At 33.5% G+C, this 17,926-nt stretch overlaps 1 protein-coding gene across 1 annotated transcript in view; it reads left to right on the forward strand.

Annotated features, from left to right (window-relative positions):
• Positions 1–17,926, forward strand: part of Dnah6 (dynein axonemal heavy chain 6) — a 278,870-nt gene that overhangs the window by 41,089 nt on the left and 219,855 nt on the right. The window contains exons 11-12 of the mRNA XM_071601776.1: positions 5,677–5,877; positions 9,051–9,171. Coding sequence (XP_071457877.1) covers positions 5,677–5,877; positions 9,051–9,171 — 322 coding nt within the window. The remainder of the gene's footprint in view (positions 1–5,676; positions 5,878–9,050; positions 9,172–17,926) is intronic.

The raw sequence follows: 17,926 nt of genomic DNA on the forward strand, positions 1-17,926 counted from the left end.
CCAAGATGTAGGCTCTCTATTCACCTCACAGATTGTTTCTTTTGCTGAGAAGACACTTTTTAGTTTGATTCCATCTCATTTAGTGATTCTTGATTTTAATTCTTGTGCTACAGGAGTCTTATTAAGGAAGTTGGTGCCTAACCCCACATGATGGAGATTCTTCTATTAGACGCAGGGTCTCTAGTTGTATTCCTAAGTCCTTGATCCATTTTGAGTTGAGTTTTGTGCATGGTGAGAGATAGGGATTTAATTTCATTTTGTTGCATATGGATTTCCAGTTTTCCCAGCACCATTTGTTGAAGAGGCTAACTCTTCTCCAATGCATATTCTTGGCATCTTTGTCAAAAAAAAGATAATTGTAGTTTTGTGTGTTAGTCTCTGTGTCTTCTATTCTGTACCATTGGTCTACCAGTCTGTTTTGGTGCCAATATCATGCTGTTTTTGTTACTATTGCTCTGTAGTATAGTTTAAGGTCTGCCACCTGCTTCATTCTTCCTGCTAAGGATTGCTTTAGCTATTCTGGGTCTCTTATTTTTCCAGATGAATTTCATGATTATTTTTTCTATTTCTATAAGGAATGCTTATTGGGATTTTTAGTGGAATTTCATTAAATCTGTATAGTGCTTTTGGTAGTATGGTCATTTTGATAATATTAATTCTGCCTATCCAAGAGCAAAGTAGATCTTTCTATCTTCTAAGGTCTTTTTTGATTTCTTTCTTTAGGGTTCTGTAATTTTCTTTACATAGACCTTTCACCTCTTTTGTCAAGTTGATTCCCAAGTTTTTATTTTTTTGAGGCTATTGAAAATGGGGTAGTTTTCCTCATTTCCATCTCAGAGGATTTGTCACTGATATACAAAAATGCCTTTGATTTATATCCTGCTACTTTGCTGAATTCATTTACTAGTTCTAGGAGTTTTCTGGTGGAACTTTTAGGGTCTTCCAGCTATAGAATCATATCATCAGCAAATAGTGCCAATTTGAGTTCTTCTTTTCCTATGTATATCCCTTTAATTTCTTTCATCTGCCTAATTGCTCTGGTCAGTGTGTCAAGGACTATGTTGAATAGAAGTGGTGAAAGAGCACATCCCTGTCTTGTTCCAGTTTTTAGAAGCAATGCCTTCAATTTTTCTCCGTTTAGAATGATGTTGGCCTGGGGCTTAGTGTAGATAGCCTTTATGATGTTGAGATTATGTTCCTGTTATCCCAAGTTTTTCTAGTGTTTTGAACATAAAGGCGTGCTGTATTTTGTCAAATGCTTTTTCTGCATCTATTGAGATGATCGTATGGTTCTTATCTTTAAGTCTATTGATGTGATGAATTACATTTATTGATTTCCGTATGTTGAACCAATCTTGCATCCCTGGGATGAATCCCACTTATCATGGTGCATGATCTTTTTGATATGTTTTTGTATCCGATTTGCCAGAATTTTATTGAGAATTTTTGCATCTATATTCATTAGAGATATTGGTCTGAAGTTTTCTGTTTTGTTTGTTTGTTTGTTTTGATGTGTCTTTGCCTGGTTTTGAAATCAGAGTGATATTGGCCTCATAGAATGAGTTTGGAAGTGCTGCCTCTTTTTCTATTTCCTGAAATAAATTGGAGAATATTGGTATTAGTTCTTCTTTAAAGGTCTTGTAGAACTTGGCTGTGTATCTGTCCAGTCCTGGGCTTTTCTTGGTTGGTAGACTTTTGATGGTGTCTGCTATTTTGTCACTTGAAATTGATCTATTTAAATTGTGCATATCATCCTGATTCAATTTGGGCAAATTATATGACTCTAGAAATTTGTCAGTGCCTTCGATATTTTCTATTTTATTGGAGTACAGGTTTTCAAAATAATTTCTAATTATCTTCTATATTTCTGTAGTGTCTGTTGTGATATTTCCTTTTTTATCACGTATGTTAGTGATTTGAGTTTTCTCTCTTCTTCTCTTCATCAGCATGGCTGAGGATCTGTCAATTTTATTTATTTTTTCTAAGAACCAACTTTTTGTTCTGTCAATTTTTTCAATTGTTTCTTTTGTTTCAATTTCATTGATTTCAGTTCCGATTTTTATTATTTCTGTCTTCTGTTGCTTTTGGTGTTGATTTGTTCTTCTTTTTCTAGGGCTTTGAGATGTAATGTTAAGTCATTAATTGTTGACTTTTTCTTCTTTTAAGGAATGAACTCCATGCAATGAATTTTCCTCTTAGAACTGCTTTCATAGTGTCCCAGAAATTCAGATATATTGTATCTGTGTTCTCATTCACCTCTAAAAACTTTTTAATCTCCTCCTTGATATCTTCTGCAGCCCATTGTTTATTCAGTAGCATATTATTTAGTCTCCAGGTGTTGGAGTGGACTTTATTTTTTATTTTGTCATTGATTTCTAATTTCATTTTGTTATGATCTAGTAAAATGCAGGGTAGTATCTCTACTTTTTTATATTTGCTAAGAGTTGCTTTGTGGCATAGTATATGGTATATTTTAGATAAAGATCCATGTGCTGCTGAGAAAAAAATATATTCTCTTGTTGAAGGTTGGAATATTCTATATATGTAAGTTAAGTCTAAGTTATTGATTGTATTATTGAGTTCTATAGTTTCTTTGTTCAGCTTTTGTTTGGAAGATCTATCTAGTGATGAAAGAGGTTGTTAAATTCACCCAAGGGGCTGAGGATGTAGCTAAGTTGGTAGAGTGCTTGCCTACCATACAAAAGGCCCTCAGTTCAATCCCCAGCACCACAAAAAAAAAGAAAGAAAAAAAATCCACCCAAAACTATTGTGTTGTGGTGTACTTGACTCTTGAACTTGAGAAGAGTTTGTTTGATGAACATAGCTGCTCTGTTGTTTGGGGCATATATATTTATAATTGTTAAGTCTTGTTGGTGTATGGATCCCTTGAGCAGTATGTAGTGTCTTTATTTATCCTTTTTGTTTGACTTTAGTTTGAAGTCTACTTTATTTAGACATGAGGATGGAAACCCCTGCTTGTTTCCACAGTCTATGTGAGTGGTATGATTTTCTCCAACCCTTCACCTTCAGTCTGTGAATGTCTTTTTCTATGAGATGTGTCTCTTGGAGGCAGCATATTGTTGGGTCTTTTTTTTCCTTTCTTTTTCTTTTTTTAAATCCAATCTGCTAGTCTATGTCTTTTGATTGTTGAGTTTAGGCCATTAACATTCAGGATTATTATTGAGACATGATTTGTGTTCCCAGCCATTTTTGTTTATTTTTGGTATTTAACATGACTAGGTTTCTCCTCTGATTAGATTTTCCTTTAATGTAATCTCTCCCTCTGCTGATTTTCATCATTGTTTTTCATTCCTCTTCTTGGAATTTTGCTGAGGATGTTTTGTAGTGCAGGCTTTCTAGTTGTAAATTCTTTTAACTTTTGTTTATCATGGAAGGTTTTTATTTTATCATCAAATCTAAAGTTTAGTTTTGCTGGAAATAAGATTCTTGGTTGGCATCCATTTTCTTTCAGAGCTTGGTATATGTTGTTCCATGATCTCCTGGCTTTGAGGATCTGGGTTGAAAAATCTCAGAAAAATCTGCTGAGATCCAAATTGGTCTCCCCCTATATGTGATCTGATTCCTCTCTCTTGAAGCTTTTAGGATTCTATCCTTATTCTGTTGCTAGACGTTCTCATTATAATGTGACTTGGTATAGATCTGTTGTAATTTTGTACATTTGGTGTCCTGTAAGCCTCTTATGTTCGGTTTTTCCAATTTGTTCTTCATGCTTGGGAAATTTTCTGATATTATCTCATTGAAGAGATTGTGCATTCCTTTGGTTTGAAACTATGTGCCTTCCTCTATCCCAATAACTCTTAGATTTGGTCTTTTGATGCTGTTCCATAATTCTTGGAAGTTCTGTTCAAGGTTTCTAACTTTCTTCACTATATGATCAACTTTATTTTCCAGATTGTATATTTTGTCTTCATTATCTGATGTTCTTTATTTCAAGTGATCTAGTCTGTTGGTTATGCTTTCTACTGAGTTTTTATTTGATTTATTGTATCCTTTATTTCAAGGATTTCTGGCTTTTTTTTTTCAGGGTCACTATCTCTCTCTTGAAGTAATATTTTGCTACCTGTATTTGCTCTCATATTTCATTGTTGGAGTGATCAATTTTTGCTTGTATTTGCTCATATAAGTCATTCTTTAATTCACAGATCATTTTAATTATGAACCTTCTGAACTTCTTCTCTGACATTTCATCAACTTTTTTGTCCATAGGTTCTGTTATTATAGTGTCCTGATTTGTTTGGGGCACTTTCCTCTCTTGTTTTTTCATGTTGTCTATGTGTCTTCCTTTCTTGCAGTGTGGATCTGAGATATTACAGTTTCATCTCTATATTCTTGTAGTACCTTTGCAGATTATCTGTAACTCACCTTGATGTTTGGCTTCCAGACCCTGCTGGTGTCCCTCAATGGATGTTACTGCATCCTGTGTCAGTTGGAGTGGGTGGATCTGGGCCACTGGGCTTGATCTCCCAAGGTAGGCTGCTGGTAGGAAGGGGCGGTCTTATTCCAAAGGCTAGATTCCAGCAGTGTCTGCCCTGCCGGGGGAGGGGTAAACCTGACTTAGTGAAATCCTGGATCCCACATGGGCTGTTGTGAGCCATCTAGAATGAATCTCAGCTTTGGGGTAGTGCACTGGTCAGAAGGGGTGGTCCTGCACCAGAGGCTAGGCTCTGGTGAGTGTCTACCCTGCCGAGAAAGGGGTGGACCCAGCCTGCTGTGCACCTGGGCCCTGCAGAGGATGGTGTGGGTGGATCTGGGCTGCTGGGCTTGACCTCCCAAAGTTGTCTGCTGGTAGGAAAGGATGGTCTTATGCCAAAGGCTAGGCTCTGGCAGTGTCTGTCTTGCTGGGGGAGGGGTGAACTGGGCCTACTGAAATCCTGGATCCCAAGTGGGCTGTCTGGGCTGGATCTCTCTGCTCTCGGGGTAGTACACTGGTCAGAAGGGGTGGTCCTGCCACTTCAGTATATCTTTAGTTATTATTATGAGTAATACTGTATTGAATGTACTTGCACAAATCTTTGTTTACATGTCTAAGATTTTTTTTTTTAAATCTCAGGTTATATATTTTTTCTTTGTGGTACCAAGGATTGAACCTAGGGACTCACACACACTAAGCAAGTCTCCATCTCTGTACATCCCTAGCCCTAGATCTCTAAAATAGAAATTACTACTCAAACAACTTCTTCTCACCATGCCCCCACACACATTCATTCTCCTCCTTCTCCTTCTTGGTAGTATTTTTCTAAATTGCCCAGGCTGACCTGGAATTTGTGATACTCCTGCTTCAGCCTCTGGAACAGCTGGGATTACAGGCATAGGCTACCAGCCTTGAACACACAAGTCCTCCTTTCTCTGCCAACAATCTAAATTTATAGCCCTTCCTTTAAACTTTCCTTTGGCATTCCTTCCTTATGACCCTCTGGTGTTTTGTTCACACTTTGAATGAGGATCTCTTTATAATGTGCTACATTTTTTTTTTTAAATTTACCTCTTTCTCAATTAGAAAATATGTGTCCTAAGCAGGACTGTGTTTTCCAATTCATCAAAGAATCAACACAACATCTGGCCTGGTTGATTGAGTTATTCATGTTTAGTAATTCAGAATATTCATAAATATAATCATTTTCTTTACATTTATGTTTATGCTTTTCTCTCTAACAGGATTGTATTTCGGATTCAGTTGATAATTTTCAAAACACTGTGTTATCAGTTCCTAATCTCGTGCCTGATACGTATTTTGATGCTTTCACCAGCCCTTACATTAACAACAAACTTGAAGAAAAAACTTGTGGACCTGGGCCAAGTTTATCATCTGTGTTTGATGATGATAAGAATTATCACATAATTGTCTATCAAATAAAGGTAAATTTACTTTTACTAAAACTGTTTTATATTTTCAATTTTTAAGAAATTGAGTAATATATTTTCTTTCTATCTCATCTTTAAATATTTTATTTGTGAAAATTGGAATAAATGTAATCTCTACATAGTAAAATTTGAAAATAATGTTGATACCTAAAATATTGCCCTGTTAAGCAAGAGATAACTTTTTAATAGCATTAAAATATCTGGCAAAGCAGTTACATATCATTAGCAATCTATATGCATGTGCTTCTAGTGAGGCAATAATGGCTATTGAGAATTCTTACAGACACAAGCAGAACCTGGATGACTTACCAGCTAATACAATATTTTTAATTGAAGTCATTTCCTATTAAATGTTTTGTGCTTTATAAAAGTATAATGTAATTATTTGAGACTAATTAGAAATGTAATAATATCTCTTGATAACTCTTCAAAAGCACTGTATCAAGTATACTTTGAACATAGCATTTCATATGCTAACATTTTCAGCTTAAATGTCCCAACTTTTAAAAACAAAAGCACATTTACAGAGAATATTGATGTGAGAAGGGAAAAAGCAGCACTATTCTTTGGTTTAATTGCCAAGATATCAGGAGGATTGCAAGTTCAAAGCCAGCCTCAGCAACTTAGTGAGATCATGTCTCAAAATAAAAAATAAAGAGCTAGGGAGGTAGCTCAGTGGGTTCAGTCACCCGTGAAGAAGAAGGAGGAGGAAGAGGAGGAGCAGCAGCAGCCAGTTGCTCAGATATGGAATTAAGCAAGGTGCATTTCACCTGATTAATGAATTTTTTAAAATGTGGTATATATTCACATTGGAATACTCTGGCCAGATAATGAAATCCTATTCTTTACAAGAACACTGATGGAATTGGAGATCATTATGCTGAGTAAAATAAACCAGACACAGTAAGATAAGGACATGTGATCTCCCTCTAAAAAGATTGATCTCATAGAAGTTACTAGAGGTTGGGGAGAGCAGTGGGGAGGGAGGGCTAGGGAAAGATTGATCAATGGGTATAAGTTACAGTTAGATAGAAGGAAGAAGTACTGGTGTGCTATTGCAGTGTAGGGTGACTACAGGTAACATTTATGTACTATGTATCTCCAAAAGCTAGAAGAAAGGATATTAAATGTTTTCACCATGAAGAAATGATACATATGGAGGAGGTTAACTATATCTCCTAACTTAATAGTTAACCTAACTTAATCTAAACATAACATGGTACCTCGTTAATAATGTCCAATTTTGTCTTTATGTTTTCAATTAATAATAAAAATGAAATGAATATGCAAAGTATGATGAGAAACAAGATATTTATATAAGTTCAGAGCTTCTCTTCATAGCATATTTAGTGATTTCAAAGGGGAAAGTAGTATGAGTTTACAATGATAAGCCTAGCAGATGCCACTGTAACTAATCTGTTAACATTACAAATAATCACACAAACTCACATTATGTATCTTTTGATAGGATGCCCTGAAAACACACATAATTTTGTGATATTATAGCCAGAAATGTATAGCTGAATCTAAACATTAGGAAACATAAAACACAAATGCATACAGACAATCTTAAAAAATGTAAAGGGCATGAAAAAAAATAAGATTGAGAAAGTCTTCCAGATTAAAGGAAACCAAAAAGCTATAATAAGATGGCATATGATATCCTACATAGAACAGTGGACTAGTACTATTTTTTTCTTTCTTTTGTTATGAAAAAATATAATGTGACAAATGATTGACTTGCATAATGTTTATAGTTGGATAATATAAATATCCATGTTCATTTTCTGATTTAGACCATTGTATTATGTTTATGCAAGAAAATATCCTTGCATTTGATAAATAAATTCTGAAATGATTAGGGGTAAAGATGCCACATTTGTAATTTTCTCCCAAATTGTTTATAGAGTAAAATAATAGATATAGAAAGAGAATAATGAAGGAAATGTGGCAAATTGCTGAAATTTCGGGAACTAGGGTAAGCAATGGAATTCTTTATACTGATCCAGCAACGTTTTTTCAGTAGAAATTATCTCAAAATTTAAAAAAATTTAAATCATTTTGAATATCAGTGGAGCTTTCCAACTATAGGCCTCATATTATGTTTTTGTCACCCATATATATGTTTATATCACACACATATCAGTCAGGTCAAAAGAGTAACAGTCTGACATTGATTTTTTAAAATTTTTATTGTAAAGGCACAAATATTCTGTAAGATTACATAAAAGCCTAACAAAAGAAAATAAATGAAACAAATAATTCATATAGACATTTAAGGTATTTACCATTTTTTGTAAGCTAAATTTTCTAGTACTTGCCCTCCATCTATAAAGCATGACTCTGAAACATTTTCCCTATCATTGGTATGTTGGGTTTGTGTAATTTCATTAATTGTCTTTAGTTTTCCATGAGAAAAAAAAAAGTTCACTTGCAAGAAGTCTTGAAAGGAAATAAAAAGGTAAGTTTTGGGGTACAACAAGGAAGTCACATGTCAAGACCAACAACAAATTTAAACTGCCTTTTAAAGCATTAAACATGTGATAATATCTGTCAATGTGGGTATTAAAGGGACTGAAATAAGTGCAAGTAATTATTTTGGGTTGGCAGGGATTGTGGGGAAATAAAGGTTGGAGCCAAATGTAAAAAGTGAAGGAAAATGTTTTATTAGGGCAATGTATGAAGGACATTTTGGAATGAAAGACTGGTCAGTTCAGAGAATCTGTCAGTAAGTATAACAAGTGATTTTGTAGGCATGCCAAATAGTTTTGCTTTTACTCAAAAATACATCTACTAAAACATAAAATTTGCAGCTTGGAAAATGAAAAGGCATTAACTCTTTGCCAGGTTTACTAATGATTTATTGTCTACCATGAAGCAGAAAAAAATGACAAGTGTTCTTCTTTTCAATCATCAGGAATAATTCTTCAAAAGTCAAATTTAAAGAGTATTTTTAAAAAATGCATAAGTTTCTTCCTGAGTTCATTAACTTCCCCTTGACATCAAGGATGTGCCTTTTCTAATTCATGTATTCCCAAGTCAAAGCATATTTCTGGACACAGAGGCACTACTTGTGTGTGCATATATGTATGTGTCAATGCTAAATTGAATTCTGCTTAAGAAAAATATAGTGGTTTTATTTTCATCTGCTTGTTTATAACATTTAGGAAACTGTTCATGCAGCATTTGAATCTGCCTACTTATATGCAGCTACTTTTGAAAAGATCCATTTATTCTTTAAGGAAAATGAGAGTCTTGATTTGCAAGCTCTTAAACTACAAGAACCTGGTAAGTCTTCCATTTGTCCATACTAATTATTTTTTATAGAAATACCAAGTAGGTGGTCTTGTAGTTATCTGTATGGGGGTATTTAGTGACAGAAAGAGTAGCCCTAAAAAGTCCCAACAAAAGTCAAGAATTTATTTATTTATAGATTATTTTCCATAGAATTACTTTCCCCCTTTATCTTTACTCAGTACTGCTATTTTATTTCAGGAAATTTGGGGGAGCAATTTCCTCCTAATTTCTTATAGTATGATGTTTTATTTGTCCTAAGGCTGTACAAACTGTATATGGGAATGAGTTGAAAATACTATATACATCTCTACAAGTTCTATTAAATGAAGCTTATATAACTTTTTTCTTTCTTAGGAATTGGGGTAATCTTTTTTTTTTGGGGGGGGGGGAACCACATTGAGACCCGATGGGTGTGAATTAACAAGTCTTAGTCACGAAATTATACGAGGGGGAATTATTTTAGTAGACATATTATCTTTGAGAAAAGAAAATAATCTAGAATATTAGATTGAAATTTTAGGCAAGGAAATTTAGATAATTATAAAAATTAAGTACATATTATTTGTTATTGCTATTTAAAACATAAAGTACAGTCTTGTTTTATGAACTGGTTTTATTGCTTTCTTTTAATATGCAAAATAATCATTTTGATACTTTGCCTCATGAACCAGCATTAATTTTTCTATAAGTTTTATGTTTTTATTTCAATCCTTCATTATGTTAAAGTATTTTAAATTAGACTTTCCATCTCCAAGTTAAATAATTCAATATCCATCCTACAGAACCAAAATATTAGTATCACATACCATCCAAAAAAAACTTAATTGTTTAAAAAATTGCTAAACAATTGTTAAACTTGTTCCATATTCAAAATTTCCCAGGTAAACCAGATTACATCTGACTTGGCCCAAGATCTAGTACAAGACCAGGCGTTGTATCTGGTTGTTATGTCCCTTAAGTTTTAAAAATCTGCAACAGACATTTTTTTTTTCTATTTACTAACTTAATAAAGACCTTACTTTAGAAAAAAAATTGATAAGTTTCCTTCCATTGTTCTTTGGAAACACTCTCAACTGAGACAGTGCATGTTGAACTGAAGTGAACTGACAGGGATACAGGACATCATGCCTTGTGTGCTGGGCCATCGCATCATGGGGTCAGCAAAGTAAAGAGCCTGACATTTCAGCACTACGTTAGTAGGCCTAATTCAAACAACTATTTAATCAATTAGTTCTTCTAAATTTTCAGAGACTGGAGAGTACAAGATTTTTTCTTTATTTTTATTTCTTCTTTTTAGTTTTATATGACAATAGAATGTATTTTAACATATTGTACGTGCATGGAGTATAATTTCCCCTTCTTGTGGTTGTACATGATGCAGAATTACACTGGTTGTGTATTAATGTATGAACATATTGAATTATGTCTGATTCATTCTACTGAAATTTCTATTCCTATTCCTCCTCTCTTCCCTTCATTCCCTTTTGACTAATTCAATGAATTTCTATTCTTCCTCCCTCTCCACCCATGTTTTGGTATTAGCAGCCGCATGTCAGAGAAAACATTCAGCCTTTGGTTTTTTGGGATGGCTTATTTCACTTAGCATGATAGTCTCCAGTTCCATCTATTTACTAGAAAATTCCATAATTTCATTCTTTTTATGGCTGAGTAGTATTCCATTCTGTATGCATACAACATTTTTCTTTATCCATTCATCTATTGAAGGGCACCTAGGTTGGTTCCATAGTTTAGCTATTGTGAATTGAACTGCTATAAACATTGATGTGGCTGCATCACTATAGTATGCTGATTTTAAGTCCTTTGGGTATATGAAAGGAGTGGGATAACTGGGTCAAGTGGTGATTCCATTCCAAGTTTTTTGAGGAATCTCCATACTGCTTTCCAGAGTGGTTGCACCAGTTTGAAGTCCCACCATCAAATGGGACAGCAAAAACCATGTATGAAATGTATGAGTATACTTTTTTCCCCACATCCTTGCCAATCTTTTGTTACTTGTATTCTTGAATTACCATTCTGACTGGAGTGAGATGAAATCTCAATGTAGTTTTAATTTGCACTTCTCTAATTGCTAGAGATGTTGAACATTTTTCATATATTTGTTAACCATTTGTATTTCTTTTTCTGTGAAGTGCCTGTTTAGTTCCTTTGCCCATTTTCTGATTAAGTTATTATTTTTTGGCGGTAAGGTTTTTGAGTTCGTTATATATTTTGGATATTAATGCTCTAAGATGCAGGTGGCGAAGATTTTCTCCCATTCTGTAGGCTCTGTCTTGATGCTTTGGATTGTTTCCTTTGCTGTGAAGAAGCTTTTGAGTTTGATACCAACCCATTTATTGATTCTTGTTTTTACTTCTTGTACTTTAGGAGTCTCATTGAGGAATTTAAGCCAACATGATGGAGATTGGGGCCTACTCTTTCTTCTAGTAAGCACAGGGTCTCTGGTCTAATGCCTAGATCCTTGAACCACTTTGAAGTGATTTTTTGTGCAGGGTGAGAGATAGGGTTTTAATTTTATTTTGTTACACATGGATTTCCAATTTTCCCAGCACCATTTGTTTAAGAAGCTATCATTTCTCCAATGTATGTTTATAGCACTTTTGTCTAACATGAGATAACTGTTTTTATGTGTGTCTCCTCTGTTTTGTACCATTGGTCTTCATGTCTGTTTTGGTGGTAATACCATGGCATTTTTGTTACTATAGCTCTGTAGTATAGTTCAAGGACTGGTATTGTGATGCCTCAGCTTTGCCCTTCTTGCTAAGGATTGTTATGGCTATTCTGGTTTTCTTATTTTTCTGTATGAATTTCATGATTGCTTTTTCTAGTTCTATGAAGAATGTTATTGGAATTTTAATAGGTAATGCATTAAATATGTATAGCATTTTTGGTAGAATGGCCATTTTGACAATATTAAAATGCCTATGCAATAGCATGGGAGATCTTTCCATCTTTTGAGGTCTTCTTCAGCTTCTTTCTTTAGTCTCTGTAGTTTTCATTGTAGAGGTCTTTCACCTCTTTTGTTAGATTGATTCCCAAATATTTTTGAGGCTATTATGAATGGAATAGTTTTCCTAATTTCTCTTTCAGTTGATTCATCACTGATATATAGAAACATAATTGATTAATGTGTGTTAATTTTATATCCTGCTACTTTGCTGAATTCACTTATAAGTTCTAGAAGTTTTCTGGTGGAGGTTTTTAGGTCTTCTAAATATAGAATTATGTTGTCATAAAATTACATTGTCATAAAATAATAATTTGAGTGATAATTTGAGTAGTTCTTTTCCTATTCTTATCCCTTTAATTTCTTTAATCTTTTTAATTGCTCTGGCTTAAGTTTCAAGGACTGTGTTGAATAGAAGTGGTGAAAGAGGGCATCCTTGTCTTGTTCCAGTTTTTAAAGGGAACACTTTCAATTTTTTTTCCATTTAAAATGATATCAGGCTTGGGGTAAAATTTGTAGCTTTTATAGTGTTGAGGTACTTTCCTAATATTCCTAGTTTTTCTAGTGAATGGATGCTATATTTTGTCAAAAGCTTTTTCTGCCTCTACTGAGATAAACATGTGATTCTTGTCTTTAAGTGTATTGATGTGATGAATTACATTTATTGATTTCTATATATTGAACCCCACTTGATCATGGTACACTGACTTTCCAATATGTTTTCGTATTCAATTTGTCAGAATTTTATTGGGAATTTTTGTATCTATGTTCATAAGGGATATTGGTTTGAAGTTTTTTTTTTTTCCTTGAAGTGCCTTTGTCTGGTTTTGGTATCAGGATGATACTAGCTTCATAGAATGAGTTTGAAAGGATTCCCTCATTTTCTATTTCTTGGAATAGTTTGAGGAGGATTTGAATTAATTCTTCTTCGAAGGTCTAGTAGAACCCAACTGAGAATCCATCTGATCCTGGGTTTTTCCTTGTTGGTAGGCTTTTGATAGCATCTTTAATTTCATTATTTGAAATTGATTTGTTTAAATTTGCTATGTCCTCCTGATTCAATTTGTGTAGTTCATATGTCTCTAGGAATTTGTTGGTGTCTTCAAGATTTTCTACTTAATTACAGTATAAATAATTTATTATTATTATCTGTATTTCAGTAGTCTCCATTGCAGTATTTCCTTTTTCATCACCAATTTTAGTAATTTGAGATTTCTCTCTCTTTTTCTTCATTAGTTTGGTTAAGGGTTTATCAATTTCATTAAACAACCACCTTTTTTGTCAATTTTTGGATTTTTTTTTGTGTATGTATGTTTCAATTCCATTGATTTTAGCTCTGATTTTAATTATTTCTTGTCTTCTACTGCTTTTGCTTTTGATTTATTCTTATTTTATTAGGGCTTTGACATGTAATATTAGGTTATTTATTTGTTGACATTCTATGCTTTTAATGAATGAATTCAATAAAATGAATTATCCTCTTAGAACTGCCTTCATTGTGTCCCAGAGATTTTGATAAGTTGTATTGGTATTCTCATTTCCCTATAAGTATTTTTTTTTATTTCATCCATGATTTCTTCTACTATGGATTGGGGTCATTCAGTAGAGTATTATTTAGTCTCCAGGTTTTAGAGTAGCTTCTATTTCATTATCATTGATTTCTATTTTCATTTCATTATGATCTGATAGAATGCAAGTATTATCTCCATTTGTTTTGTAGTTGCTAAGAATTGCTTTGTGGCACATAATATGGTCTATTTTAGAAAAGGATCTATTGTGCTGCTGAGAAGACAGTGTATTCAGTCATTGATGGATGGAATATTCTATATATGTCTGTTACATCTAAATTATTAATTGTAACTTTTAGTTCTACATCTTCTTTATTTAATTGTTGTTTAGATGACATAGCCTGTGGTGAGAGAGGTGTGTTAAAGTCCCCAGTAGTATTATGTTGTGGTCTATTTGCTTCTTGAAATTGAGAATTGCTTATTTGATATACGTAGAAGCTTCATTATTTAGGGCATAAATATTTATGATTGTTGTGTTGTATTGATGTATAATTCCCATAAGCAGTATGAAATCTCCTTCTTTGTCCCTTAACTTTGGCTTGAAGACTAGTTTATCTGATATTAGGATAGAAACCCCTGCTTGTTTATGAGATCCATGTGAATGATATGTTTTTCCCAGTCTGAATGTCCTTGCCTATCAGGTGAGTCTCTTGGAGACAGCATATTGTTGGGTCTTGTTTTTAATCCAATCTATTAGTCTGTGTCTTCAGATTGATGAGTTTAGGCCATTTACATTAAATGTTATATTGAGAAATGATTTTTATTCCCAGTCATTTTTATTTATTTATGGTTTTAAACTTTAATTAGTTTCTTCTTTGATTGACTAGTCATCTAGTGTAGTTCCCCCCTTTGGAGTCTACATTATTTTTTATTTATTTTTTATGAGATATTTTATTGAGTATTTTATAGTGAAGGCTTTCTAGTTGTGAATTCTTTTAACTTTTATTTGTCATGGAAGGTTATTATTTTATCCTCAATTCTGAAGCTTAATTTGGGTGGGTATAGTATTCTTGATGGGCATTTTCTTTCAGAGCTTGGTATATATTCTTCCAAGACCTCCCGGCTTTGAGGGTCTGGGTTGAGAAATCTGCTGAAATCTGGATTGGTTTCCCTCTAAATATGAAGTGTTTTTTTTTTCCTCTGGCAGCCTTTAAAATTGTATCCTTGTTCTGTGTGTCAGGCATTTTTATAATAATGTGCTTTTAAGTGGGTCTGTTATTATTTTGTGTATTTGGGGTCTTTCCTTTATCTGATTTTTCCATCTTGTTCTTTAGTTTTTGGAAAATTTTTAATATTATTTCACTGAAAAGATTGTGCATTCCTTTGGTTTGTATTTCCCAGCCTTCATCTATTCTGATAAATCTTAAATTTGGTCTTTTCAGGTTATTCTATATTTCTTGGAAGTTTTGTTCATGGTCTCTTAACATCTATACTCTTTGCTCAACTTTATTAAGAAGATTGCCTGAAACTCTGTCTTCCAAGGGGGTCTAGTCTGTTGGTGATGCCCTCCATTAAATTTTTAACTTGTGGGGCTGGGGTTGTGGCTCAGTGGTAGTCACTTGCTTAGCATGCATGAGGCACTGAGTTTGATTCTCAGCATCACATACAAGTAAATAAAATAAAGGTCCATCAACAACTAAAAAAATTCTTTAAAAATTAATTTGCTTTATTGATTCCTTCATTTAGAGGATTTCTGTTTGATTTTTTTTTGAATTTTTTTCTGAATCTCTATCTCTTTATTGAAGTGATCTTTCACTTCCTATATTTTCTCTCCGATTTCACTGCTTAGATCATCCTTTACCTTGCAGATTAGTTTAACTATGTACATTCTAAACTCCTTCTCTAACATTTCTTCCACTCTAATGTAGATGAAGTCTATTATTGAAGTATCTTGGTTTGTTTGGTGCTTTTTCATAACGTTTGTGTGTCTACCCATCTAATAGTATGGCTCTGAGGCAGTGGAGATTCTACCCAGTGGACTTATAGTGTCCCGGAAGGTTTCTAGTACCTCACTGTTTAGGGGGAGACAAATAATTACAACAACCAATGCAAACAGTATACAGCATTAAACCAAATCGTTTCTGCTATGACATCTATAGTTTTAATTGTCACAATAAACAGAAAAGATATAATCAATTGTTGCATACAATAAAAAACAATAAGTTTGCAAAATGGTTTATATTTTGAATGGTGGATAGAGAGAGAACAGAAGCGATATATGATGTGATGATTATCAGGGAGGAGGAGAAAAGGTGTAAAAAATTAAAGGAATAGTGAAAGAGGAGACAATAGAGATTGGCTATTAGCAGAAGAAAAGAGAGAATGATAATCAAGGGAAACAAATAAGTAAGAGGAAAAAAAAAAAAAATATATATATATATATATATATATATATATATATATATATATATGGTAAAAAAATTAAAAATAAATAAAAATTAAAGAATACAAAACAAAACTGAAATATACTAATTAAACTCCCTAGTCTTCAAAAAATGGATCCATGAATAATAACTGGTTTCAAAAATGCTAGAAATGAGGAAAAACAGCAAATATGAATATGTATAATGTCCAAGAATCCATTAAGGTGTAGTTAAACAGAGAAAAGGAAAAAGGAAAAAAAAAATCAATGAAGGGTTAAAGAATTATTTCCATTGTAATTCAAAAGATTCTCAGCTTCCCTTCTCCAAAGGGTTAGGTGGGCTCCTCTGGAGTATGGTGCTAGCTCTACCCTCAGGGTGTGGTTGCTGAGTTTGATTTTCTCCTGGTCACTTGGGCACATTCTGTTATGCAGTGTGAATTTTCCAGGCACATATTTTAGGCTAATCTTGGGATTGCCAGTAATTGGCTCTCTAGCTGTCAGCTCCTGTGCTACCGTTGCAAAATGATTCTTTCCTCTGTCTTCCACACACACCTGGGAGAAATGCAGATTCTTCCCCACACAAGGATATTGTGCAGCATATCTTTCAGTTTAATCAGGCAGTGTCTTTAATCTCTAAATTCTCCATACCCAGACACACCTAAGGCCTCCTAAAAATGTGCATTCCTTGATTCCCTCATTCTTCTACTTTGCTTGCAGAGGGACCGCTTTGGCTGGTGTACATTCTAATCACAGCTATAGCAGTGATTATGGCACTGGAAATTTCTTCCTTATTTTATTATATCCAACCCCTTGAGTCCCCAGTCTGCTTTTAATGATCATTATTAAATTCCAGTAAAGTCCCTTCCCTTTTAAATATTTATTTATTTTTTATTTAATGACCTTGTGGAGAAGCTGCCTATCTGCTTTCTTGGTTTCATGCCACAGAGCCACCAGAAAAGAGACTTTCCTCTTTTCCACCATCTTGAAAACCCCCATGATTTTCAAAGACAAGTGTCAGAGTTTGGAATTGTATATGCATTAGAAGGAGTTGGTTTTTTAATAATGACATGACAAAAATGTATTCAAATATAATCAGGCTTCGATTGGTTCCAGGTGAACTGGAGAAAGAAAAAAAAAAGGAGACTGGAAGATTGTCCAAATGCAACTGCAATTTATGACAGATGCAAGTTGTCAAATGCCTTAACATCATGTAAAGAGTAGGAATGGCAGAGAAGTGTTAGGAAGATGAATGGAGATAACTTTAACTATATTATATTTGAGATCATTTGTTTTAAAATTTTGTTGTGAATATCCTCCAAAATGCTTTCCTTTCAGATATCATGTGAGAGAACCCTTATGTTAACCCCAACTTCAAACCAACCTATCTCTAGAATCTAGTCCACTCCAGAATCACTGCAATGATTCATAATGAATAATAATTCATCAAGTCACATTGTTTTTGTTTTCTAGTGCATATAAAAGATACAAAAGTTATGTTTACACTATAGTCTATTAAGTGTGCAATAGCGTTATGTCTAAAAGCAATGTATAAATCTTAATTTAAAAATACTTTGTAACTAAAAGAGTGCTAACAATCATCTGAACTATTGAAAAAATGGCACCAATAGACTTGCTTGATGCAGGTTGCTACAGAACTTTAATTTGTTAAAAATTAATTATCTGTGAAGTGCAATAAAGTGAAGCACAATGAAACAAGGTATGTATGAAGAAGTTATTCTCGTCTGTTCTTTCTTAATAGAAACTGGAAAACACGTTTATATTGTAAAATATTGGACTTTTTATTATATTAATAAAATATCAAACATTCTGAGCTAACAGTTAGATAATGTA

This window comes from Marmota flaviventris, chromosome 14 (assembly GCF_047511675.1).
Source record: "Marmota flaviventris isolate mMarFla1 chromosome 14, mMarFla1.hap1, whole genome shotgun sequence".
Lineage (NCBI taxonomy): Eukaryota > Metazoa > Chordata > Mammalia > Rodentia > Sciuridae > Marmota > Marmota flaviventris.